Source organism: Lolium perenne, chromosome 1 (genome assembly GCF_019359855.2).
Source record: "Lolium perenne isolate Kyuss_39 chromosome 1, Kyuss_2.0, whole genome shotgun sequence".
NCBI lineage: Eukaryota > Viridiplantae > Streptophyta > Magnoliopsida > Poales > Poaceae > Lolium > Lolium perenne.
In genome coordinates, this window is record NC_067244.2 from 151,696,408 (window position 1) to 151,719,196 (window position 22,789).

The 22,789-nt window shown below is 45.2% G+C and overlaps 1 protein-coding gene across 1 annotated transcript; it reads left to right on the plus strand.

Moving 5' to 3' along the window:
- The first annotated feature begins 20,523 nt into the window (after nucleotides 1-20,523).
- On the plus strand, nucleotides 20,524-22,494 carry LOC127307637 (F-box/kelch-repeat protein At5g43190). The gene is made up of 2 exons (XM_051338381.2): nucleotides 20,524-21,671; nucleotides 21,770-22,494. The coding sequence occupies exons 1-2, from the start codon at nucleotides 20,632-20,634 to the stop codon at nucleotides 21,846-21,848; spliced, it is 1,119 nt and encodes a 372-aa protein (XP_051194341.1). The 5' UTR covers nucleotides 20,524-20,631; the 3' UTR covers nucleotides 21,849-22,494.
- The last annotated feature ends 295 nt before the right edge of the window (nucleotides 22,495-22,789 follow it).

Here is a 22,789-nt window from a genome sequence, read left to right on the forward strand (position 1 = left end):
GTTGAAGAGAACGATTTGAACTATAAATCATGAAATTGAACAAAAATTGGGGAATAGCTTCATTTTGGAGTAAGTAAGAAGGATCCATGCTTAGTTTTTCATTTTCATGTTTTAAACTTCTTGGTTAGGGTTAGGGTTAGGGCTTAGAGCATCTCCACTCGTTGGCGCTCTCCACGCCAAATCCGGCAAAATTTTCCTCCGGATTGGAGGAAAATTTGGCCTGGGGAGCGCCGAAGTTCCATCCGTCCCCCCGGCAGGACACCCCAACCTCGGCCATTTGACATATTTCAAATAAATTCGACATAAAATTTAACAAGTTCGGCGAAAATTGCTGAAACAAATACGGCGAAAATCAGTACAATGTTTAACAAGTGCTGAAACAAATGAAGCACACAATTTCACAAGTTTTGAAACAAATTAAGACAGACTAGTTGGCGTCAGCGTTGGCGTTGCCTCGGAGCGTCCATATGTGCTCCACCAGATCATCTTGCAGCTGTTGATGCATTGTAGAGTCTCGAATCTCCTGGCGCATAGCAATGAAGGCGGCCCATGATGTCAGCACCTGGTGATTAGGCTGTGCAAGAGGACCCTCTCTATCATATGGTGCTTCTTGCTCAGACAGAGGAACCGGATGTTTTCGCTCATTTTCAATAATCCCTATTGTGTAAGCACACACAACAGTTCATCACCTCCCACATCTGATCTTTGGACCAAGTCATAGCGGGGAACCGGACGACAGCAAATCTCTGCCGGAGGACACCAAATGCACGCTCGACGTCTTTTCGGCAAGCTTCTTGTCTCTTGACAAACTCGCAAAGTTTGGGGGTGCTAGGTTTCGAGATAGTCTTCACAAATGTTGCCCACTTTGGATAGATACCGTCTGCAAGGTAGTATCCTTTGTTGTAGTGCCGACCATTGATCACATAGTTCACCGGGGGAGCATGACCCTTGATGACCCACAAGTATAGGGGATCGCAACAGTCTTCGCGGGAAGTAAAACCCAATTTATTGATTCGACACAAGGGGAGACAAAGAATACTTGAAAGCCTTAACAGCGGAGTTGTCAATTCAGCTGCACCTGGAAATAGACTTGCTCGCAAGAGTTTATCAGTAGTAACAGTTTTATAGCAGTAGCAGTAGTGAAATAACAGCAGCAGAGTAACAAAGACAGCAGTAGTGATTATAGTAAACAGCAGGATTAAAATACTGTAGGCACAGGGATGGATGAACGGGCGTTGCATGGATGAGAGAAACTCATGTAACAATCAAAGCAGGGCATTGCAGATAATAATAAAACGGTATCCAAGTACTAATCAATCAATAGGCATGTGTTCCATATATAGTCGTACGTGCTCGCAATGAGAAACTTGCACAACATCTTTTGTCCTACCAGCCGGTGGCAGCCGGGCCTCTAGGGAATCTACTGGAAATTAAGGTACTCCTTTTAATAGAGCACCGGAGCAAAGCATTAACACTCCGTGAACACATGTGATCCTCATATCACCGCCTTCCCCTTTGGTTGTCCCAATTTATGTCACTTTGGGGCCTCGGGTTCCGGACAACAATACGTGTATACAACTTGCACGTAAGATCATAAAACAATAAATATCTTCATGAAACAATAACATGTTCAGATCTGAGATCATGGCACTCGGGCCCTAGTGACAAGCATTAAGCATAACAAGTTGCAACAATATCATAAAAGTGCCAATTACGGATACTAGGCACTATGCCCTAACAATCTTATGCTATTACATGACCAATCTCATCCAATCCCTACCATCCCCTTCTGCCTACAGCGGGGGAATTACTCACACATGGATGGGGGAAACATGGCTGGTCGATGGAGAGGCGTCGGTGGTGATGATGGCGATGATCTCCTCCAATTCCCCGTCCCGGCGAGGTGCCAGAACGGAGTTTCTGGTCCCGAGACGGAGTTTCGCGACGGTGGCGGCGTACTGGATGGTTTCTGGCGACTTCGACTATCCTTCTCGCGTTTTTAGATCGAAACCCTTAAGTAGTCCAAAGGAGGGCGTTGGGGGCCAGCCGAGGCGGCCACACAATAGGGCGGTGCGCCCCTCTCCTGGGCCACGCCGGCCTAGCGTGTGGGGGCCTCGGGCCTCCACCTGGCTTGCCCTTCTGGCTCCGTAATTCTTCTGGAAAAATAAGACCTTTGGCATAAATTCCAAGGATTTTCCTGAAAGTTGGATTTCTGCACAAAAACGAGACACCAGAGCAATTCTGCTGAAAACAGCGTTAGTCCGTGTTAGTTATATCCAAAATACACAAATTAGAGGCAAAACAATAGCAAAAGTGTTTGGGAAAGTAGATACGTTTTGGACGTATCAACCCTCAACAAGTTTGGAAAAGATCGGGGAGCAGTTTAGGACGCTGATGTCATTGTTGGATCCAGGCATACCAAAGAAAGAGTGCCAAATCCAGAGATCATGGGTAGCCACTGCTTAAAGTATCACAGTGCAGCCGTTTTTGTGACCCTTGTACATTCCCTGCCACGCAAATGGACAGTTCTTCCATTTCCAATGCATGCAGTCAATGCTTCCAAGCATCCCTGGAAAACCCCCTGATACGTCTCCGACGTATCGATAATTTCTTGTGTTCCATGCCACATTATTGATGATATCTACATGTTTTATGCACACTTTATGTCATATTCGTGCATTTTCTGGAACTAACCTATTAACAAGATGCCGAAGTGCCAGTTGCTGTTTTCTGCTGTTTTTGGTTTCAGAAATCCTAGTAACGAAATATTCTCGGAATTGGACGAAATCAACGCCCAGGGTCATATTTTGCCACGAAGCTTCCAGAAGACCGAAGAGGAGACGAAGTGGGGCCACGAGGTGGCCACACCCTAGGGCGGCGTGGCCCAGGCCCTGGCCACGCCGACCTATAGTGTGGGCCCCTCGTGCCGCCTCTTGACCTGCCCTTCCGCCTACTTAAAGCCTCCGTCGCGAAACCCCCAGTACCGAGAGCCACGATACGGAAAACCTTACTGAGACGCCGCCGTCGCCAATCCCATCTCGGGGGATTCTGGAGATCTCCTCCGGCACCCTGCCGGAGAGGGGATTCATCTCCCGGAGGACTCTTCACCGCCATGGTCGCCTCCGGAGTGATGAGTGAGTAGTTCACCCCTGGACTATGGGTCCATAGCAGTAGCTAGATGGTTGTCTTCTCCTCATTGTGCTTCATTGTTGGATCTTGTGAGCTGCCTAACATGATCAAGATCATCTATCTGTAATTCTATATGTTGTGTTTGTCGGGATCCGATGGATAGAGAATACTATGTTATGTTAATTATCAAGTTATTACCTATGTGTTGTTTATGATCTTGCATGCTCTCCGTTATTAGTAGAGGCTCTGGCCAAGTTGATGCTAGTAACTCCAAGAGGGAGTATTTATGCTCGATAGTGGGTTCATGTCTCCGTGAATCTGGAGGGGTGACAAGAACCTCTAAGGTTATGGATATGCTGTTGCCACTAGGGATAAAACATTGGTGCTATGTTCAAGGATGTAGTCACTGATTACATTACGCGCAATACTTAATGCAATTGTCTGTTGTTAGCAACTTAATACTGGAGGGGGTTCGGATGATAACCTGAAGGTGGACTTTTTAGGCATAGATGCATGCTGGATGGCGGTCGATGTACTTTGTCTTAATGCCCAATTAAATCTCACAGTATTTATCATGACATGTATGTGCATTGTTATGCTCTCTCTATTTGTCAATTGCCCGACTGTAATTTGTTCACCCAACATGCTTTTATCTTATGGGAGAGACACCTCTAGTGAACTGTGGACCCCGGTCCTATTTTTACATCGCATACAATCTACTGCAATACTTGTTTTACTGTTTTCTGCAAACAATCATCTTCCACACAATACGGTTAATCCTTTGTTACAGCAAGCCGGTGAGATTGACAACCTCACTGTTTCGTTGGGGCAAAGTACTTTGGTTGTGTTGTGCAGGTTCCACGTTGGCGCCGGAATCTCTGGTGTTGCGCCGCACTACATCCCGCCACCATCAACCTTCAACGTGCTTCTTGGCTCCTCCTGGTTCGATAAACCTTGGTTTCTTTCTGAGGGAAAACTTGCTGCTGTGCGCATCATACCTTCCTCTTGGGGTTCCCAACGAACGTGTGAGTTACACGCCATCAAGCTTTTTTTCTGGCGCCGTTGCCGGGGAGATCAAGACACGCTGCAAGGGGAGTCTCCACTTCCCAATCTCTTTACTTTGTTTTTGTCTTGCTTTATTTTATTTACTACTTTGTTTGCTGCACTAAATCAAAATACAAAAAAAATTAGTTGCTAGTTTTACTTTATTTGCTATCTTGTTTCTATATCAAAAACCCAAAAAAAATTAGTTACTTGCATTTACTTTATCTAGTTTTCTTTATTTACTACTGCTAAAATGAGTAATCCTGAAGTTGAAGTTCGTTCATTTAAGCAACAAGGGGGAGAATGTTTAAAAAATGCTTGGTATAGAATTAGTGATGCTCATAATAGGTGCACTAAGAAACACTCCACCACTATCCTACTCAGGAATTTTTATGTTGGTATCTCTAGCTGGAATAGATATGTTCTTGATTGTCTCGCGGGAGGTAACTTCCTAGGCGCTTCCGCTTTAGAAGCTAGTTGCATTATTGAGACTTTATTTGGAACACCACCTGTTAATGAAACTAAAATTGAAATCTCTCTTGAGGATGTTATGAAAAAATTGGAAACCATTGAGAAAAAATTTCCGAGTGTTGAAACTAAATTGGAGATGTTACTTGATAAAACTGATGAACTTGATAAATCCTTAGGAGGAATTGATGAAAGAATTAGTGTCCTAGGAACTTGTGTTATCCATGATGATCAAATCAATAGGATTGGTGAGCTTGAAAAAGCTATGGGAACCTTGGGTTCAACCTTTTCATCTATAAAGTTTAGAGAAAAAGCTTATGTGGGTAAGGAGCAAAAGTTTATGTATGTCTCTAAAGTGCCTAAACCAAAGAAATATTATTATAGGCCTAAAATTGACAAAGCCCTTAGTACCACTACAGATGGGGGAGCTTATGATATCGATGCTTCATCTCTTGATAATACTTGATACACACTTTCTGCGCCTAGCTGAAAGGCGTTAAAGAAAAGCGCTTATGGGAGACAACCCATGTTTTTACTACAGTACTTGGTTTTTATTTTGTGTCTTGGAAGTTGTTTACTACTGTAGCAACATCTCCTTATCTTAGTTTTGTGTTTTGTTGTGCCAAGTAAAGTCGTTGATAGAAAAGTTCATACTAGATTTGGATTACTGCGCAGTTTCAGATTTCTTTGCTGTCAGGAATTCCGACCTGCCTCTCTGTAGGTAGCTCAGAAAAATATGCCAATTTACGTGCGTGATCCTCAGATATGTACGCAACTTTCATTCAATTTGGGAATTTTCATTTGAGCAAGTCTGGTGCCATTTTAAAATTCGTCTTTACGAACTGTTCTGTTTTGACAGATTCTGCCTTTTATTTCGCATTGCCTCTTTTGCTATGTTGCATGAATTTCTTTGATCCATTAATGTCCAGTAGCTTTATGCAATGTCCAGAAGTGTTAAGAATGATTATGTCACCTCTGAACATGTTAATTTTTATTATGCACTAACCCTCTAATGAGTTGTTTCGAGTTTGGTGTGGAGGAAGTTTTCAAGGATCAAGAGAGGAGTATGATGCAATATGATCAAGGAGAGTGAAAGCTCTAAACTTGGGGATGCCCCAGTGGTTCACCCCTGCATATTCTAAGAAGACTCAAGCGTCTAAGCTTGGGGATGCCCAAGGCATCCCCTTCTTCATCGACAACATTATCAGGTTTCTCCCCTGAAACTATATTTTTATTCCGTCACATCTTATGTGCTTTGCTTGGAGCGTCGGTTTGTTTTTGTTTTTGTTTTGTTTGAATAAAATGGATCCTAGCATTCACTTTATGGGAGAGAGACACGCTCCGCTGTAGCATATGGACAAGTATGTCCTTAGGCTTTACTCATAGTATTCATGGCGAAGTTTCTTCTTCGTTAAATTGTTATATGGTTGGAATTGGAAAATGATACATGTAGTAATTGCTATAATGTCTTGGATAATGTGATAGTTGGAAATTGTTGTGCTCATGTTTAAGCTCTTGCATCATATGCTTTGCACCCATTAATGAAGAAATACATAGAGCATGCTAAAATTTGGTTTGCATATTTGGTCTCTCTAAAGTCTAGATAATATCTAGTATTGAGTTTTGAACAACAAGGAAGACGGTGTAGAGTCTTATAATGTTTACAATATGTCTTTTATGTGAGTTTTGCTGCACCGGTTCATCCTTGTGTTTGTTTCAAATAGCCTTGCTAGCCTAAACCTTGTATCGAGAGGTAATACTTCTCATGCATCCAAAATACTTGAGCCAACCACTATGCCATTTGTGTCCACCATACCTACCTACTACATGGTATTTCTCCGCCATTCCAAAGTAAATTGCTTGAGTGCTACCTTTAAAATTCCATCATTCACCTTTGCAATATATAGCTCATGGGACAAATAGCTTAAAAACTATTGTGGTATTGAATATGTACTTATGCACTTTATCTCTTATTAAGTTGCTTGTTGTGCGATAACCATGTTTCTGGGGACGCCATCAACTATTCTTTGTTGAATATCATGTGAGTTGCTATGCATGTCCGTCTTGTCTGAAGTAAGAGAGATCTACCACCTTATGGTTAAGCATGCATATTGTTAGAGAAGAACATTGGGCCGCTAACTAAAGCCATGATTCATGGTGGAAGTTTCAGTTTTGGACATATATCCTCAATCTCATATGAGAATAATAATTGTTGCCACATGCTTATGCATTAAAGAGGAGTCCATTATCTGTTGTCCATGTTGTCCCGGTATGGATGTCTAAGTTGAGAATAATCAAAAGCGAGAAATCCAAAATGCGAGCTTTCTCCTTAGACTTTTGTACAGGCGGCATGGAGGTACCCCATTGTGACACTTGGTTAAAACATGTGTATTGCGATGATCCGGTAGTCCAAGCTAATTAGGACAAGGTGCGGGCACTATTAGTATACTATGCATGAGGCTTGCAACTTGTAAGATATAATTTACATAACTCATATGCTCTATTACTACCGTTGACAAAATTGTTTCATGTTTTCAAAATGAAAGCTCTAGCACAAATATAGCAATCGATGCTTTCCTCTTTGAAGGACCATTCTTTTTTACTTTTATGTTGAGTCAGTTCACCTATTTCTCTCCACCTCAAGAAGCAAACACTTGTGTGAACTGTGCATTGATTCCTACATACTTGCATATTGCACTTATTATATTACTCTATGTTGACAATATCCATAAGATATACATGTTACAAGTTGAAAGCAACCGCTGAAACTTAATCTTCCTTTGTGTTGCTTCAATACCTTTACTTTGATTTATTGCTTTATGAGTTAACTCTTATGCAAGACTTATTGATGCTTGTCTTGAAGTACTATTCATGAAAAGTCTTTGCTATATGATTCACTTGTTTACTCATGTCATATACATTGTTTTGATCGTTGCATTCACTACATATGCTTTACAAATAGTATGATCAAGGTCATGATGGCATGTCACTCCAGAAATTATCTTTGTTATCGTTTTACCTGCTCGGGACGAGCAGAACTAAGCTTGGGGATGCTGATACGTCTCCGACGTATCGATAATTTCTTGTGTTCCATGCCACATTATTGATGATATCTACATGTTTTATGCACACTTTATGTCATATTCGTGCATTTTCTGGAACTAACCTATTAACAAGATGCCGAAGTGCCGATTCGTTTTCTGCTGTTTTTGGTTTCAGAAATCCTAGTAACGAAATATTCTCGGAATTGGACGAAATCAACGCCCAGGGTCCTATTTTGCCACGAAGCTTCCAGAAGATCGAAGAGGAGACGAAGTGGGGCCACGAGGTGGCCACACCCTAGGGCGGCGCGGCCCAGGCCCTGGCCGCGCCGACCTATAGTGTGGGCCCCTCGTGCCGCCTCTTGACCTGCCCTTCCGCCTACTTAAAGCCTCCGTCGCGAAACCCCCAGTACCGAGAGCCACGATACGGAAAACCTTACTGAGACGCCGCCGCCGCCAATCCCATCTCGGGGGATTCTGGAGATCTCCTCCGGCACCCTGTCGGAGAGGGGATTCATCTCCCGGAGGACTCTTCACCGCCATGGTCGCCTCCGGAGTGATGAGTGAGTAGTTCACCCCTGGACTATGGGTCCATAGCAGTAGCTAGATGGTTGTCTTCTCCTCATTGTGCTTCATTGTTGGATCTTGTGAGCTGCCTAACATGATCAAGATCATCTATCTGTAATTCTATATGTTGTGTTTGTCGGGATCCGATGGATAGAGAATACTATGTTATGTTAATTATCAAGTTATTACCTATGTGTTGTTTATGATCTTGCATGCTCTCCGTTATTAGTAGAGGCTCTGGCCAAGTTGATGCTAGTAACTCCAAGAGGGAGTATTTATGCTCGATAGTGGGTTCATGTCTCCGTGAATCTGGAGGGGTGACAAGAACCTCTAAGGTTATGGATGTGCTGTTGCCACTAGGGATAAAACATTGGTGCTATGTTCAAGGATGTAGTCACTGATTACATTACGCGCAATACTTAATGCAATTGTCTGTTGTTAGCAACTTAATACTGGAGGGGGTTCGGATGATAACCTGAAGGTGGACTTTTTAGGCATAGATGCATGCTGGATGGCGGTCTATGTACTTTGTCGTAATGCCCAATTAAATCTCACAGTATTTATCATGATATGTATGTGCATTGTTATGCTCTCTCTATTTGTCAATTGCCCGACTGTAATTTGTTCACCCAACATGCTTTTATCTTATGGGAGAGACACCTCTAGTGAACTGTGGACCCCGGTCCTATTTTTACATCGCATACAATCTACTGCAATACTTGTTTTACTGTTTTCTGCAAACAATCATCTTCCACACAATACGGTTAATCCTTTGTTACAGCAAGCCGGTGAGATTGACAACCTCACTGTTTCGTTGGGGCAAAGTACTTTGGTTGTGTTGTGCAGGTTCCACGTTGGCGCCGGAATCTCTGGTGTTGCGCCGCACTACATCCCGCCGCCATCAACCTTCAACGTGCTTCTTGGCTCCTCCTGGTTCGATAAACCTTGGTTTCTTTCTGAGGGAAAACTTGCTGCTGTGCGCATCATACCTTCCTCTTGGGGTTCCCAACGAACGTGTGAGTTACACGCCATCACCCCCTAGCTTCATTTGTTGCAAGGATCCTCTGAGTGTCTTCGACAGTGGGTGATCTCAAGTAAAAGTCCCCGAACACTACAATGGCGGCCCTGCAAAACCGATAGAAACAATGAAGGGCGGTGGACTCCGCCATCCGAAGATAGTCATCCGCACCATCACCGGGAGCTCCATACGCCAGCATCCTCATAGCCACTGTGCACTTCTGCAGTGATGAAAATCCAACCAAGCCAGTGCAATCCGCCTTGCATCTGAAGTAGGGGTCAAAGTCTCGGATGGCACACACAATTTGCAGAAATAGCTTTCTGCTCATCCTGAAACGACGCCTGAAAAAAGTCTCACCGTGCAATGGATTGTCGGCGAAGTAGTCGGCGTACAACATGCAGTAGCCCTCCATTCGTTGTCTCGGCTTGCACTTCCGGCGACCTGGTGCCGACCCACCACGTCGACCAGTTGCCAGCCCGGCGTACATGCTTGATAAGCAACCGAGGATCATCATGTACTCCTCGTTTTGGGCGGCGGCTGCCATCTCTTCTCGCATAAGCTCGACGAACATCTGCTCCTCCTCTTCGTCCGAGTCCATGGCCGGCGAGGCAAATGGACGAACACCTGACGGGCGTGGTCGAGGCAACCCGAGCCGCGAACGACGAGGAGTAGGCCGTTGTCGGAAAACAGGCCGGCGGAGGAGCAGCCAGATAGGCCGGCGTCGAAAGACGGTGGAATATAGGCAGGTGGAGAAGGAGGGACGGCGGAATCTGGGCAATGAGCCGGCGGGGTGGTGCCGACGGCGAGAGATATACGAGGGGTGGGGGAGATTTTGAGCGAGGTGGCGGTGGGGTTCGTGTGTCGAGTCGCCGACAGATCGGGCCCTTCACCGCTTTTCACTCGTCCGGACTCCGCGCTAGATCCCCGGGGGACCGAGGATGGCGTGGGCTCGCCGGATGGATGAAGGGCCAAATCCGGACGAAAACGAGGAACCAGGGGCGCGACTGGGCCGAATTTCGCCATCCGGATGGAAAAAATGTCGCTCGGGGCCTCGTCGGGGAGACGAGTGGGGATGCTCTTAGGGCTTAGGGTTAGGGTTTAGGATTTAGGGTTTAGGGTTAGTGTTAAGGTTTAGGGTTAGGGCTAGGTCTTAGGGTTAGGGTTAGGGCTTAGGGTTTTAGGGTTTAGGCTTAGGGTTTAGGGTTAAGGTTTAGGGTTAGAACTTTGAATCATGAAATTGAACAAAAATAGGGGAATAGCTTCATTTCGGAGTAAGTAAGAAGGATCCAGGCTTAGTTTTCCATTTTCATGTTTTAAACTTGTTCAAATCATGGTCAAACCTGAGTTCGGCCTAAGTTTGACCAAATTTGAAATGAGGATATAAATTTTTTAAAAAATCAGAAAAATGTAAAACCAACTCACATAGTATTCTTATGTCATGTACTAATGATTCCTAAAATATAAGAGTATTTAGACAAGGTTGAAAAAAGCTTAGGAATGGGGTCGTTTACCCCCACCCCGGAGCCATTTTTTAACACATCTTAGAGGCCGTTCTTGAAAATGGTGAAAATGAGTTTACTCCAGAAAATTAACAAGTTACAAAAAAGTGGTGATGCAGAACAATCAAATAGCATTGCAACACCACTTATTCAGGAATGCCAAATTTCAATTTTGAATTTGGTTCAAATTTGTATTTGAAATATTCATAATACAAATTAAAAATCACACAAGTTTTCAAGAATCAAAGTAACAATACAACACATCACTTATTCTTGGATTTTGATTTCTTCTTCTTTGGCTTTGGCTTGCTTTTGCTTGTTTTTGGTTTTATACCAAGAATATCATTCATGCTCCTTTTTTTTGCATCACTTTCAGTAGGCCTTCCTAAACATACATAACGACTTGGAGGCGGAATTTCAGGTTGGACAACAAGCTCTAAAGAAGCTTCAGTTTGCACTTGGTTCAAAACATCATCAGTTTCCACTTGGTCCAAAAGGTCTTCAGTTTGTACATCCTCGAAAACAGATTCAGTTTGCAGATCCTCGAAAACAGCTTCAGTTTGCACATCCTCCAAAACAACATCAATATAGACATCCTCCAAACTAGCATCAATTTCAACATCCTACAAAATAGGACCCTGTTCTTCCAAAACTGCTCCAGGTTGCACAGAACTGAACACAGTCAGCACACTCCTCTTCTTTCTAGACCCCCCAATTCTTGCCTTTTTGGATGGACAAGGTAGTTCAGTTACAAGAGGCTGAAACACACGTTTCTTCCTGAAAAAAAATCCATGCCATATGGTTAGTGAGTGCAAAACAGAGATTTTGGATGAATTAGAACAAAGTTACCCCTTTGACTAGGTGTATCTACACTTGGGTGATCCAGCTTGGGGTCCAAATTCTTCACAAAGCTTGCATCTATTTTTGTTACCTTTTGGGGACTTTTTGGCTTGGCGTCTTTCTTTTCATCTTTCTTCCCCTTCTTACTACTCTCAACTTTTTTAAACCAAGCCTTGTATCTACTCTGTTTAGGCCTGCCAGCCTTCCTTCTCGTCAAAGGAGCGCACAAGGAGAATTCTATGTCCACTTCAGGCCACTGAGACTGATCTGTAAGTGGTGAAATTGGTTGTGCATATGCAGCTCTGAATTTTTGAACTGAGTAATATTCATGCAAATATGGGTGCATATTTAGCTTGGGTTTGGATGCCAAAAAAATGATGGCATGTTCACAAGGTTTTCGAGTGTGTTACCACTCAAGGCAACTGCATTCTTTATTTTCAGTGTCAACAACATGCCTTCTGGTAGTCTTTGCGTCTCTAACTTCACCACCATGCAATGAGGATTTCACAACACACAAGTGTGCAAGCCCTCTGCTCATGTTGACTACCTGCTGCACTACAACAGGCAGTTTATCCTTCCCTTGCAGCTTATCACCAATCCTTACTCTCAATTCCCATAACCTCATGATCATGATCCTAATTTGGTCAACCATGTCATGGACAGGCAAGTCCTTCAAATCCTTTATCTTGTTGTTAAAACTTTCTGCCAAATTGTTGTTGATATGATCACACTTGATGGCAGTGTTAAATCCTGACCTGTACCACAAAAGAGAATGGTAGGTGTCCATCCAAGGGACAAACTCAATGCTTGCTTGTTTTATCTTATTCAGATGATACTCATGTGTACTAAGCTTGTATGCTCTTGCTGCTGGCCACAAGCGGCCAAATGCATCTCCTCTGAATTGTTTGATCACATTCATCCACATATGACCAAAGCACTCCCTCTGCTCAGCATGGGGAAAAGCATTCTTCACTGCATTTTCTAGCCCATTACATGCGTCAGTGTGGACTGCCAAAGGGGACACTGGACCAATGCTTCTTTTCAACTGCATCATGAACCGTGTCCATGAAGCCTCTGTATCAGACTGAAACAAGCCAATAGCTACATGGTACATCCAATTGTGTCCATCTAGAGCATTGCAAGCTGCAAGTTGACCATTCCACTTGCCAGTCAAAATAATGAATCTATACTCAAATATGGATGACAGCCTGCTTTGAAGCAATCAATGCAAGACTTTAAAGCCATGAAGAATTTGGAGAAGTACACTTTCCCATCTGGTGTCACCTCAGTATCTATCTCAACAACACTGCCAGGACACCTTTTAACTACTTCTGCTTTGAAACTATAAAGCATTCTAAATGTATTTGCCCAATCACCAAATAATTGTTTCATCACTCTTTGCCTTCCAAACAATACTATATTTCAGCTGGATTGGGTAATCTTTTTTCAGGTCTACTTTCCGTTTCTTTGCAGTGGTGTTTGGTGTCTTGGCTAAAATAGGAGTGATCTTTTCTGCCACCTAAAGTTGGGATGTCATTTTTGAAACCATTTGTGAACTTGTAATACAAGTATGTCCTTTTGGAATTTGATTCACCCTTACTGTCCTTCCATCAGGTTGACGTCTAGCTGATATATACCACTTGCATGGCATGGCACCACCATCATAACCTTTGCACTTGGCATATAATTTATTTGTATCTGTCCATAAAATCTTGGTTTCAAACTCATGTTTGACTGCATAAGTCCTAAAACACATCCTAAACTCATCCATGCTTGTAAACAATCTACCCACTTCAATAACTGGATTTTCTTTGTCATAAACACAAATAAGCTCATCATCATGTCCATCACCCACTTCAACTGCATCATCATGCATCAACTCTGAATCTATATCTGCATCAGCATCAAATGCAATAGGCTTTGATTGTCTGTTACCATCATCTGCAGCTTCATATTTCTCCTTTTCCTTGTCTTTCTCATCTACAGGAAAACCAAACATAGTTGCCATTTGAATGTCAGACATTGGAGCAATGACCAAATATGTTCGGTCACTTATGTCAACTATATTCCAATCAATAGATACAAGGACCTCCTCAACATGATCTACCTCTTCTGCACCTGCCTCCCCTGATAACACTGCCAATTCAGTAACTATATGCATTATCTGCATTTGTGTAGCCCAATCATCCTCAACAATCTGACAAGCCAACTTCAATGACACATATCCAACCCTAGATGCAGGGTTCAAATCAATAAGCTCTGCCAAAAATAGAACACTACTGCTTATCCAGCCGTCTCGCCGATCGATTTCTTCTACCATTTCTTCCCCTGTTTCAATCCTAACATACTTCTGTTTCCAATCATCAAACGCTAACAAAGATATACTTCTTGCTTTGGCCCCCAAACCACACTCTCCCCAATTTTTTCCACCACATTCCTCACCGCCTCCTATTCCATTCTTTCTAGTTCTTGTGGATCAATGTCTGCACTAGGTACATCCCATTCAACCATCGTTTCTCTCTCAATCTCCTACATGCTTCTATCAATTAACACTGCCTTGGAGGGAAAAAAATTTATGCAAATTTTAAATGTACCCCTTCCCCTGTTTTTGGCGGACAATGTGAGCTACGATTCGAGGCAGTAAGCAAATAGAATTAAAATTAAGCTTCAAGATGTGATGAATTACCGATTGCTTGTCCCCTCTCCCGGCTCCCCCATCTCGTTCCCCTCGCTCAGCAACGCCGCCGGCCACAATCTAAGCTCAACCCAACCTAGCCTTCAGATCTAACGGGTGAGAATGATGGAAGAGAAATTAGGGTTTCGAATGACACTCACCACGTCCGCCGTAGAACGAAAGCGCCGCCGTCCTCGGAGCAAGCTCCGCCGCCGTCGACAAGGATGGTGAGCTCCGCCGCTGTCGCCAGAAAATATCACGCGTGCGCTCGGTCGGAAGGGTGCGGTTGGGTCAGTTGGTTTGACTCAGGGTCACCACGAACTTAATCAAACCCTTAACTAACCTAACGGTCTCCTTAACGGCCGTTTTATTGCACGGGTGGCCCTGAGCAATTTCCTACCTAAACAACGTCGCATGCTAGCTATTTTCATGAACAATGTCGCTTCTCATCCAATTCCATGAAAAAAAGTCGCATAGGAGCTACTAGTAAATTTGCCCGTGCGTTGCGACGGATGATGATAAATGATCTCCGGACGTGGCAATGGCCATCGGCTCCGTTCGTACACCCTATAGTTTTGTTTTCTCATGCCTAGGTAGAGGTAACAGATGCCTTAGGTCCATTGTTTAATGTCAACAAAAGAACTATTGCTTTCGATAATTGCATAAGTCATTTCCCGTGACATCTTATCTTACTGAATTTGAATTGAAACTCCCAAGAGAAATTGACATTAGAAAAAATATTTCAGAATTGTGTGCCCTATTCAGAACAAAGAAGAAGAAAAAGGGGAAACTACGGATCCAGATAGGAGCAACTAATGTTTCAGATACAATCCTCCATGATCAGTAGCAATGTAGTAGGGTTATCCAAGTCCATTGCGGAAATACAAATACTAACTGTATACTAACGGTAACTAACAACAGTACACAACTCACCCTCCGCGCGCCCTTGCGCGGACTACCATACCCACAAGGGTCATGAGAGGAAGAATATGTAAACCATTGTAGCAAATCACTCTCTGCAGTGCACATGCATCCTTCCTGTGCGGGATACTGATTTAATTCCCGCACTTGCATGAAGCGAGCGAAGTACTCCCACCGGAGTAGTACACCCACCGGGAATTAAATCAGTCGAGAGCTAGCTGCGCAGGGGAAGCAATCTCCAATATTCTTCCAAGCGCAAAATCGGTATAGACTACGGACCTAGAAACGCACACATATCAATCGGCGTTGACTACCACCACCAACAGCATGGACGAATCGGGGCAAGGGCGTTGGACGCCTAGTCTGCGGACGGGAGCGGAGTAGTGTCGGCCGCGCAAGGGACCGCAGCGGCAACGGCGTCCTGGTCCGCCAACACCTGTGATACTTCCCTGGGGCGGAACCTAGTCGCGCGACGGCGACCTGGTTTGGGGCGGGGAATGGATGCCTTTGCATCTCGGCACCAGCACCCGCTTCGCGTCCGAATCCGGCCCCGCGATGTTGTGCGAGGTATTTCTGGCGGAGGATGCAGATCCTAGGCTGGAAGGAAACGGACAACCTGGGCGCCGGCGAGCAGGTTTCACGATTGGGGACCAGGGTGGGGCGCCGACCAGGGATGGGCCGCAGCGGAGCGCTCCGGCCAGCAGGGATCACGGTCGGGGTGGGGCTTGACGACCAGGGGTGGGTCTCGGCAGAGCGCGCCGGCGAGTAGCGGAGTAGGGCTCACGGGAGATCGAGGTGTGGCGGCCGGTTGGGAAGAGCGAATCCAATTTCGGTTGGAGGAGATGTTAGGTCGGGTGGGAAGAAAAAAAAAACGAATCGGTAAGCGGTGGCATTGTAAGTATTATACGGAGTAAGAATTAGTGGAAGGGTAAATTGGTAAAAAGTAGGACGGACGAACAAGAAGCCTTATTTTCTTTATTATTAGGTATAGACTAGGAAAAATGCCCATGCGTTGCTACGGGTTAATTCGTGATCCTATTGCTTGTCGCCATCTTCTCGTCCTCATTGATGCCGCAGTATCCATTGACGCCATCGCACGTCTGCGATCATGTGGATGTACATGTACTTGTGCATTGCTACAAAAATACATTATTGTGATCTGTTCCACTTATTCGTTCCAGTCATTTGTGTTGCTGGTCGGTTCCTGCAAGTGCTTGACCTAAACCCCCAGTGCCTCCTACCGACCAAAGCTCGTCATCCCCGATGACCTCAAGCCATTGCTGGACGCTACCAACGTCCATGCCACCGCTCTGTTCTGGTTGAGCCGACGCACACCTCGCCTTCATCTAGATCAATGCACGGCCCCACGGCTCGAGCTCCCGGAGATCTAGGAGGCGCATGCCGCCACACAACGGTGAGAAGGAAAAAAAAAGTTGAGGTGTAAAATCGGAATAAAATATCGGATGGCAAGAATCCTTATTTTCTTTATTACTACCTCTGGACGCAAATAATCGAAGCACTCACCCGCTGATGACATGCGCGTGCAGCCCTCCTTGTGCGTCGATTAAATCCGATCGGAGGGATTATTAGGTAAGTACACATAGATATAATATAATATAGGAAATTTGCCCGTGCATTGCAACATGTTGGTTTCTTCAAAATAATATTTAGGTGGTAAAGTATTTCAGTACTTCAAATGAATTTCTTTACTGATGGAACAAAGCAAATTTCTAATGTAAATTCACCTCGCACTGAAGATACAAATTACTTCGCTGAAAATTTACCAAGCACTATTCCAGGCAATAGTGAAAAAATCAGAGTAAATAATCAATGATTTATAAATAAGTCATTAATTAGAAGTTCAATAGCACAAAAGGTATTAATCTTTCTAGGCAAAAAAAGAAAGGAATAAACCTCATAAAAGCAATTAATACAAAGGAATCGCCTGATGTAGAAGCCATGCCAACTGCATAATCCAAGAACCAGATCGAAGAAAGTTTGAATGGACTTATTGACCTGCAGAGGTAGATGCAAAGCTATGATGTACTACTGCGCTGTTGGATTGATCGATTAGGCCACAACGGCCGACTTATGGGCTCGTGCGTCGGCACGTCGTAGCGACGTGACTTTGGGATCGATGCCGACTTGCCGATGGAGCAGCTTTTCGTGCTCCTTCCCGTCCGCAGTCCACTCCTCCCGGCCGTGCATGCCGTTTGCGGGAGCTGCTTAATCCCAAGGCCAAAGGTCCACACCGTGTGGATTTTCGACGAGTCGGCAGAACGGCGAAATAATTACGGAGCAACAGCGATTTATACACAGCAAGGTCTGCTATATCTTGTTCTATACGAAACGAACACCTCTTTTTTTATTATAAACAAGCATTCTTCTTATCGTACTTTTTTAGTCGAACTTTTTGGTCGATCAGGACTCCGGACATGAACCTGGGCGCGGCCTTTCTACCGGTTGGCATGGAGCGTTAGTTTGGGCCGCTAGATCCGGCCCAACCAGGCGACGTGGTGATTCACACGACAGCCAAGCTAGCGACGAAAGAAGCCAACCAACCTTGTTCTGTTCTGCCGGTTTAAAACGAATCGTTATTTTCACTTGTCGGTGGCATTGTTGGGTAATTTTCTGAAATTTTAGGGGCAAGAAAAAACGGACCAACAGGAAATCTTATTTTCTTTATTATTACTAGCAGAATTGCCCGTGCGTTGCAGCGGGAAAAATAAATACTCGAATGATTCAAGAAACTATTTGTGTTGACGCTTCTCTTCGTCACCATCGTTGATGGTGGTCACATTTTCTTCTATTCATAATTAATATAACCAATCCTAAAAAGATTAGATTATGAGCCTCTCATTGCGATGACTTGTAATACCGCATCCTTACAATGGTGATGGGCAACACCTATGTCTGATCTACACTTAGGGTCGCGCGACAAAAGCAGATCATTAAAAAAGATTGACTCAATTGTCTCAATCTACTCTCTCCCCCTCCGCGGTTGCAATTGTTTAAACAACTTCTAAATTAATTTACCCGATTCAACATTCTCATAGTCTTAGAACTTCTTTTAAGTTTTGGCTAACACTTCTTTATTTCAAATTGAAAACCTTCTTTTTTATTTTCTTTTGAAAAATCAATTGAACAAAAGTTTTATTACAAAAAAACCCGCCCCACAGCTATAAGCCCACCCGGCCATACCTAGTTCAACCCAAACCAAAACCCAACCTAGCCATAATCCCTCCTAGCTTTTTACGTTTGTAGCCATGCCTCCCTTTCTCTCCATGCAATCCTCCCACCAACTCCTCTATTAGCTCGCACTCGAGCCCCCGGTTGATCTCTTCTCTTTCAGCTCGCTCTAGCAACTCGCTCCTCCCCAATTCGACGGCGTGGGCCTCAAGTTCTCCCTCCCACGGCCCTAGAGGAGACAAGTAGTCTAGGCGCCTTGTTCTTCCTTGTTTTTTCCTTTATTTCATATGTAAATTATACTTTTCAATTGAATGAAAAAATTGTTGGAAAAATAATATGCTTCGGTGGTTGGAGGCATACTCAAATGCAAACGAACGCGTGGTCAAAACTAACAATTTTCGTATCCGCTGACCGACGCAAATAGACTTAGCCGGTCAATTTTAACGTCTAATTTGCGTCGCTCCGTTGGAGATGCCTTTGAACCTGTTCTGACCTTTTGCGGTGAAAACTCATCCCCATTGAAAGAGAAAACAATCAACATTTACTCACATGCCAACGCTGCTACCATCAGTTTGTACGTACAAAAAAATCCAGAGCATATGTAAACGCGTGGTCAAAACTAAGAATTTTCGTATCCGCTGACGAACGCAAACAGACTTAGCCGGTCAATTTTAACGTCTAATTTGCGTCATTCCGTTGGAGATGCCCTTGAACCTGGACACACTTCGTTATGACCTTTTGCGGTGAAAACTCATCCCCATTGAAAGAGAAAACAATCAACATTTACTCACATGCCAACGCTGCTACCATCTGTTTGTACGTACAAAAAATTCCAGAGCATATGTATCGATCTGACTGCAGGCAAACAGGTTTTTCCTGAAATTTCGGGACAGATTGCCCGAAACAGCCGCTATGCGGTTAACTGTCGAACTTGAACGGTGATCACAGCAACTGCCGACCTCTTGTCTTGCCATGGGTGCCCCTGCGACGGACCGGAGACTCGCTGGTGTCGGGTTCTTGAAGCCAGATGTGGCTGCCAACGCTGGTTTCATCTTTGCTGGCACGGAAGCCTGATATTTGTGGTGCGAGTTGAAGTCGAGCCTTGGTTGTAGCCATGACTCCGAGTCTCCGATGCGATGGGATACTTCTTTTCTTTGTTTGAACTGACGAGATCCTCTTGGATCGTTGTTCCTCGTGCGCGGCCTGAATATATACAGCCTGAGACCCGTCTGTATAATAAAATTCTATAAAAAATGGAGAAAGTTTCAAAAACAAAGAAAAGCCTGAGACCCGTCTGTATAGTACAGTGGTATTCAAGTCAGAATCTTTGTGCAATACTTGTATGATCGATCGATCCAGCCTTTCACTAAGGCAGCCTTCAATTAAGCTAAGCCAATCGAGCAGTCGTGGCTTCGAAGCTCCTGATCACCTCAACTATCACGGGCTGGGGCCACAATCAATCGATGTTCTCTCTCTAATCTCTCCCAATATCCGGACGTCGTGAGAGCTTACCAGGGAGTTGGCGGCAACGATGACCTCGGCGGGAGAGTCCTGCTCTTGATCATACTCAATCATGAAATTTCCAGCCGCGTTGGACGATGGGCCATGTTAGATGACGGATGAATGAAATAGCAGTTGTTTTTATTGGCGGCAGCGACGCAGCGACGACATCGGCGGCAGAAAGCCCGAGAACGAACTCCGCCATGGAGTTGACAGCAGCGGTTACTTCGGCGATAGAGTCGAACTCGACGACAACGATGGAGTTTGAACCACGCGTTATCATCTAGAGGATCGATCTGGAAAATCATCCAGAGAGATCGTGGCCGGCCGGCTCCGTGCGATGGCTTAATATGGAGAGTTCGTGCTGGAAAGTTCACGCGTGGCCCAAACGGAATCTATCTGGATAGAAGTTCAGGACTATCTGTCTGGGTCTCGGTCAGTGGGCGTGTCGAAGGAAATCTCTCTGGACGGACGACGACGGACGAACCAGACCATACGGACGAAATCGCGGAAACACTTCTCACTTTATTATTTATTATTAGGTATAGATTAGGTATAGATATAGATATAGATTGGCCCGGCACAGGGGCTGCGGATTTGTTCGTACCTAAAATGACATCGAGGCCCACCTGCCAGCCAGAGAGCCCCTCGCTTCTCCTCCTCCCCTTCTCCCTTCTCCATTTCCTTCCCCACCAAATCCGCCACCGTGATCCGCCACCAACCGCCGATCAATCCCCGGCCATGGCCTCCACTTCCGCCGCCGCCTGCCCGTGGGACGCGCTCCCGGAGCACCTCCATGAGCGCATCCTCTCCCTCCTTCCGCTCACCGCGCTCATCCCCGTCGCCGCCGTCTCCCGGCCACTCCGCCGCATCCTTCTCTCCCCGGCCTTCCACGCCCTTCTCTCCGACCACCGCCTCGACGCCTTCTTCCTCCTCTCCCCGCGCCTCGCCTTTCACCCGCTCTCCCGCCGCCTCCTCCAGGTGCCCCTCTTCGATGCATCTCGATCTTCTCCTCCCCCTCCCCTCGTGTCATCCGCCTCCCCCTCCCTCATCGTCACCGCCGCCTCGCTCCACCATCTCCCGCCGCTCCCCGACCGCTCCTACCTCATCGCCGTCATCGCCTCCTCCTCCACCAGGCGGGATTACTCGCTCGTCGCCGTCACCACCGGAGCCGCGGTCCGCTCCTACACCATAAACTCCGCAGATCCCTCCCCCCAGTGGGTGCCTCGGGGCGAGCTCGCGCTGCCATTCGCGCTTCTTGGCAACGCCGCGGTTGCCAGCGACCGTGCTCGGCTCTTCGTGCTCGCCCGTGGCCCGGACGCTCTTCTGGTGCTCGATCTCGTGACGGGTGAATGGATTGTGCCGCCGGTTGCCATGCCCGACGGCCTTACCACAGCACACCTGTTTGTTCTTGATGATCGCCTGTTCTTGTTAGGTGGAGTGGAGATCCTCGGGGTGCTGGAGCGGATAGTGGTGTTTCAGTTGGACGACGGGGCGGCAGTGGGAGGATGGCTGGAGGTAGCCACAATGCCAACGGAGATGTTCGATGAGTTAGTGGCTGGCAGGCATGGCAGCTTCTGGCACTTCCAGGCTGCAGACAGGATGGGGATTGTTTGCCTGTACAATGCCGTGGATGGGAGGCTGGTGATGTTTGATGCCGTGGACTGCGCGTGGACGAAGATGCCACGGGTGTCTGGGTTGGACGCTGAGCAGAGCTGCCGGTGGTTTGGCCATGTTTTGGAGCCAGACGTCGAACTTTTGCTGGGACAACGCCGCCGACGGTTGCTTTCTTGACTTTCATGTTTTGCTGCAGTTCTGAACCCGAGCAACTTCAGATCATGTTCCCTCAACCATGATGCAAATTTCTGTTTGTAAGTAGGAATAACAACTGGTTCTGCTACGCTGCAACTATCTCAAAGCAAACCACCGCTGCATATGGAAGGGCAAGTGGAATATAAGCCTGGTGAGTCCAAGGATGGGCGGCTATGTTTGGTTTGCGCAGTTAAACTTGCGCTTGTTGTTTGGTTCTGGAGACCCGACGAACGACAACGGTGTTGATAGATGGATGCTGCATAAGAAATTTCAGCTGCAGGATTGTGTGGATGGATATGTCTATTTGTCTACTTTCTGTGAGGTGCGTCCAAGTTCTTGTCAGTTCATGTGCTTCTGCCTTGAAACAGAGGAGCTGGATTACCTCTACATTGTTACTTTGATATTTTCTATCCATACGTCATGGTGTTCCCTCCTTCATTGGTATGCACTAAGGTGAGCCCTCAACCCACAGTGGCTTGACTAGATGGAAGAACAGAACTTGAACTAGAGAATGCTATTTCTACTCTATACATTGTTTTCTCACTGTAGAATAAACCACCAAGATGTTCCAGTGCTGTTGCAATGTTAGTCATTTGTATAAATAGAATAACTTTGTCATGTATCATTAATAGCCGATGTGATAATGTTATTTGTCACTGGAAAAAGGCTGAAGCTTACTTCTATGCTTGGAAAAAGTATTCTCTGGGGAATAACAATATTTCCTGTGCTAAATGGGAACTCACTTGGTTCCCATTTACTCTTTCAGCAAGATTTTTTAAGTTGTCTTGGATCCTTATACATGGTCATATATCTTCCATCAGCTCTCTGTCCTATATGCTAAGCAATGTGTTGACCTAACTATCTATTTGTAACCTCTCCAAGATCAGTTTAGAATTGACATATGTGAATCAGCTAGATATTCTTTTTCTTTACTTTTCCCATGTATACATACTTGGTATTCTATCTGTTGAATATCTTGTTGACCTAGCTATTTGGAGCAAGACCAGATTTGGATTTTTGATGATCAAGCAAGCAGGTTGAGAAAACTAGGGCATATTGGTCTTCTTAGCTCACCATGCTCTACGAG

Bases quoted from the DNA above. Each gene is read 5' to 3' on its own strand.
- LOC127307637 (XM_051338381.2), top strand. From the start codon at position 20,632: ATGGCCTCCACTTCCGCCGCCGCCTGCCCGTGGGACGCGCTCCCGGAG. The intron at 21,672-21,769 runs GTTGCTTTCTTG...GTTTGTAAGTAG, and splicing joins CTGGGACAACGCCGCCGACG to GAATAACAACTGGTTCTGCT.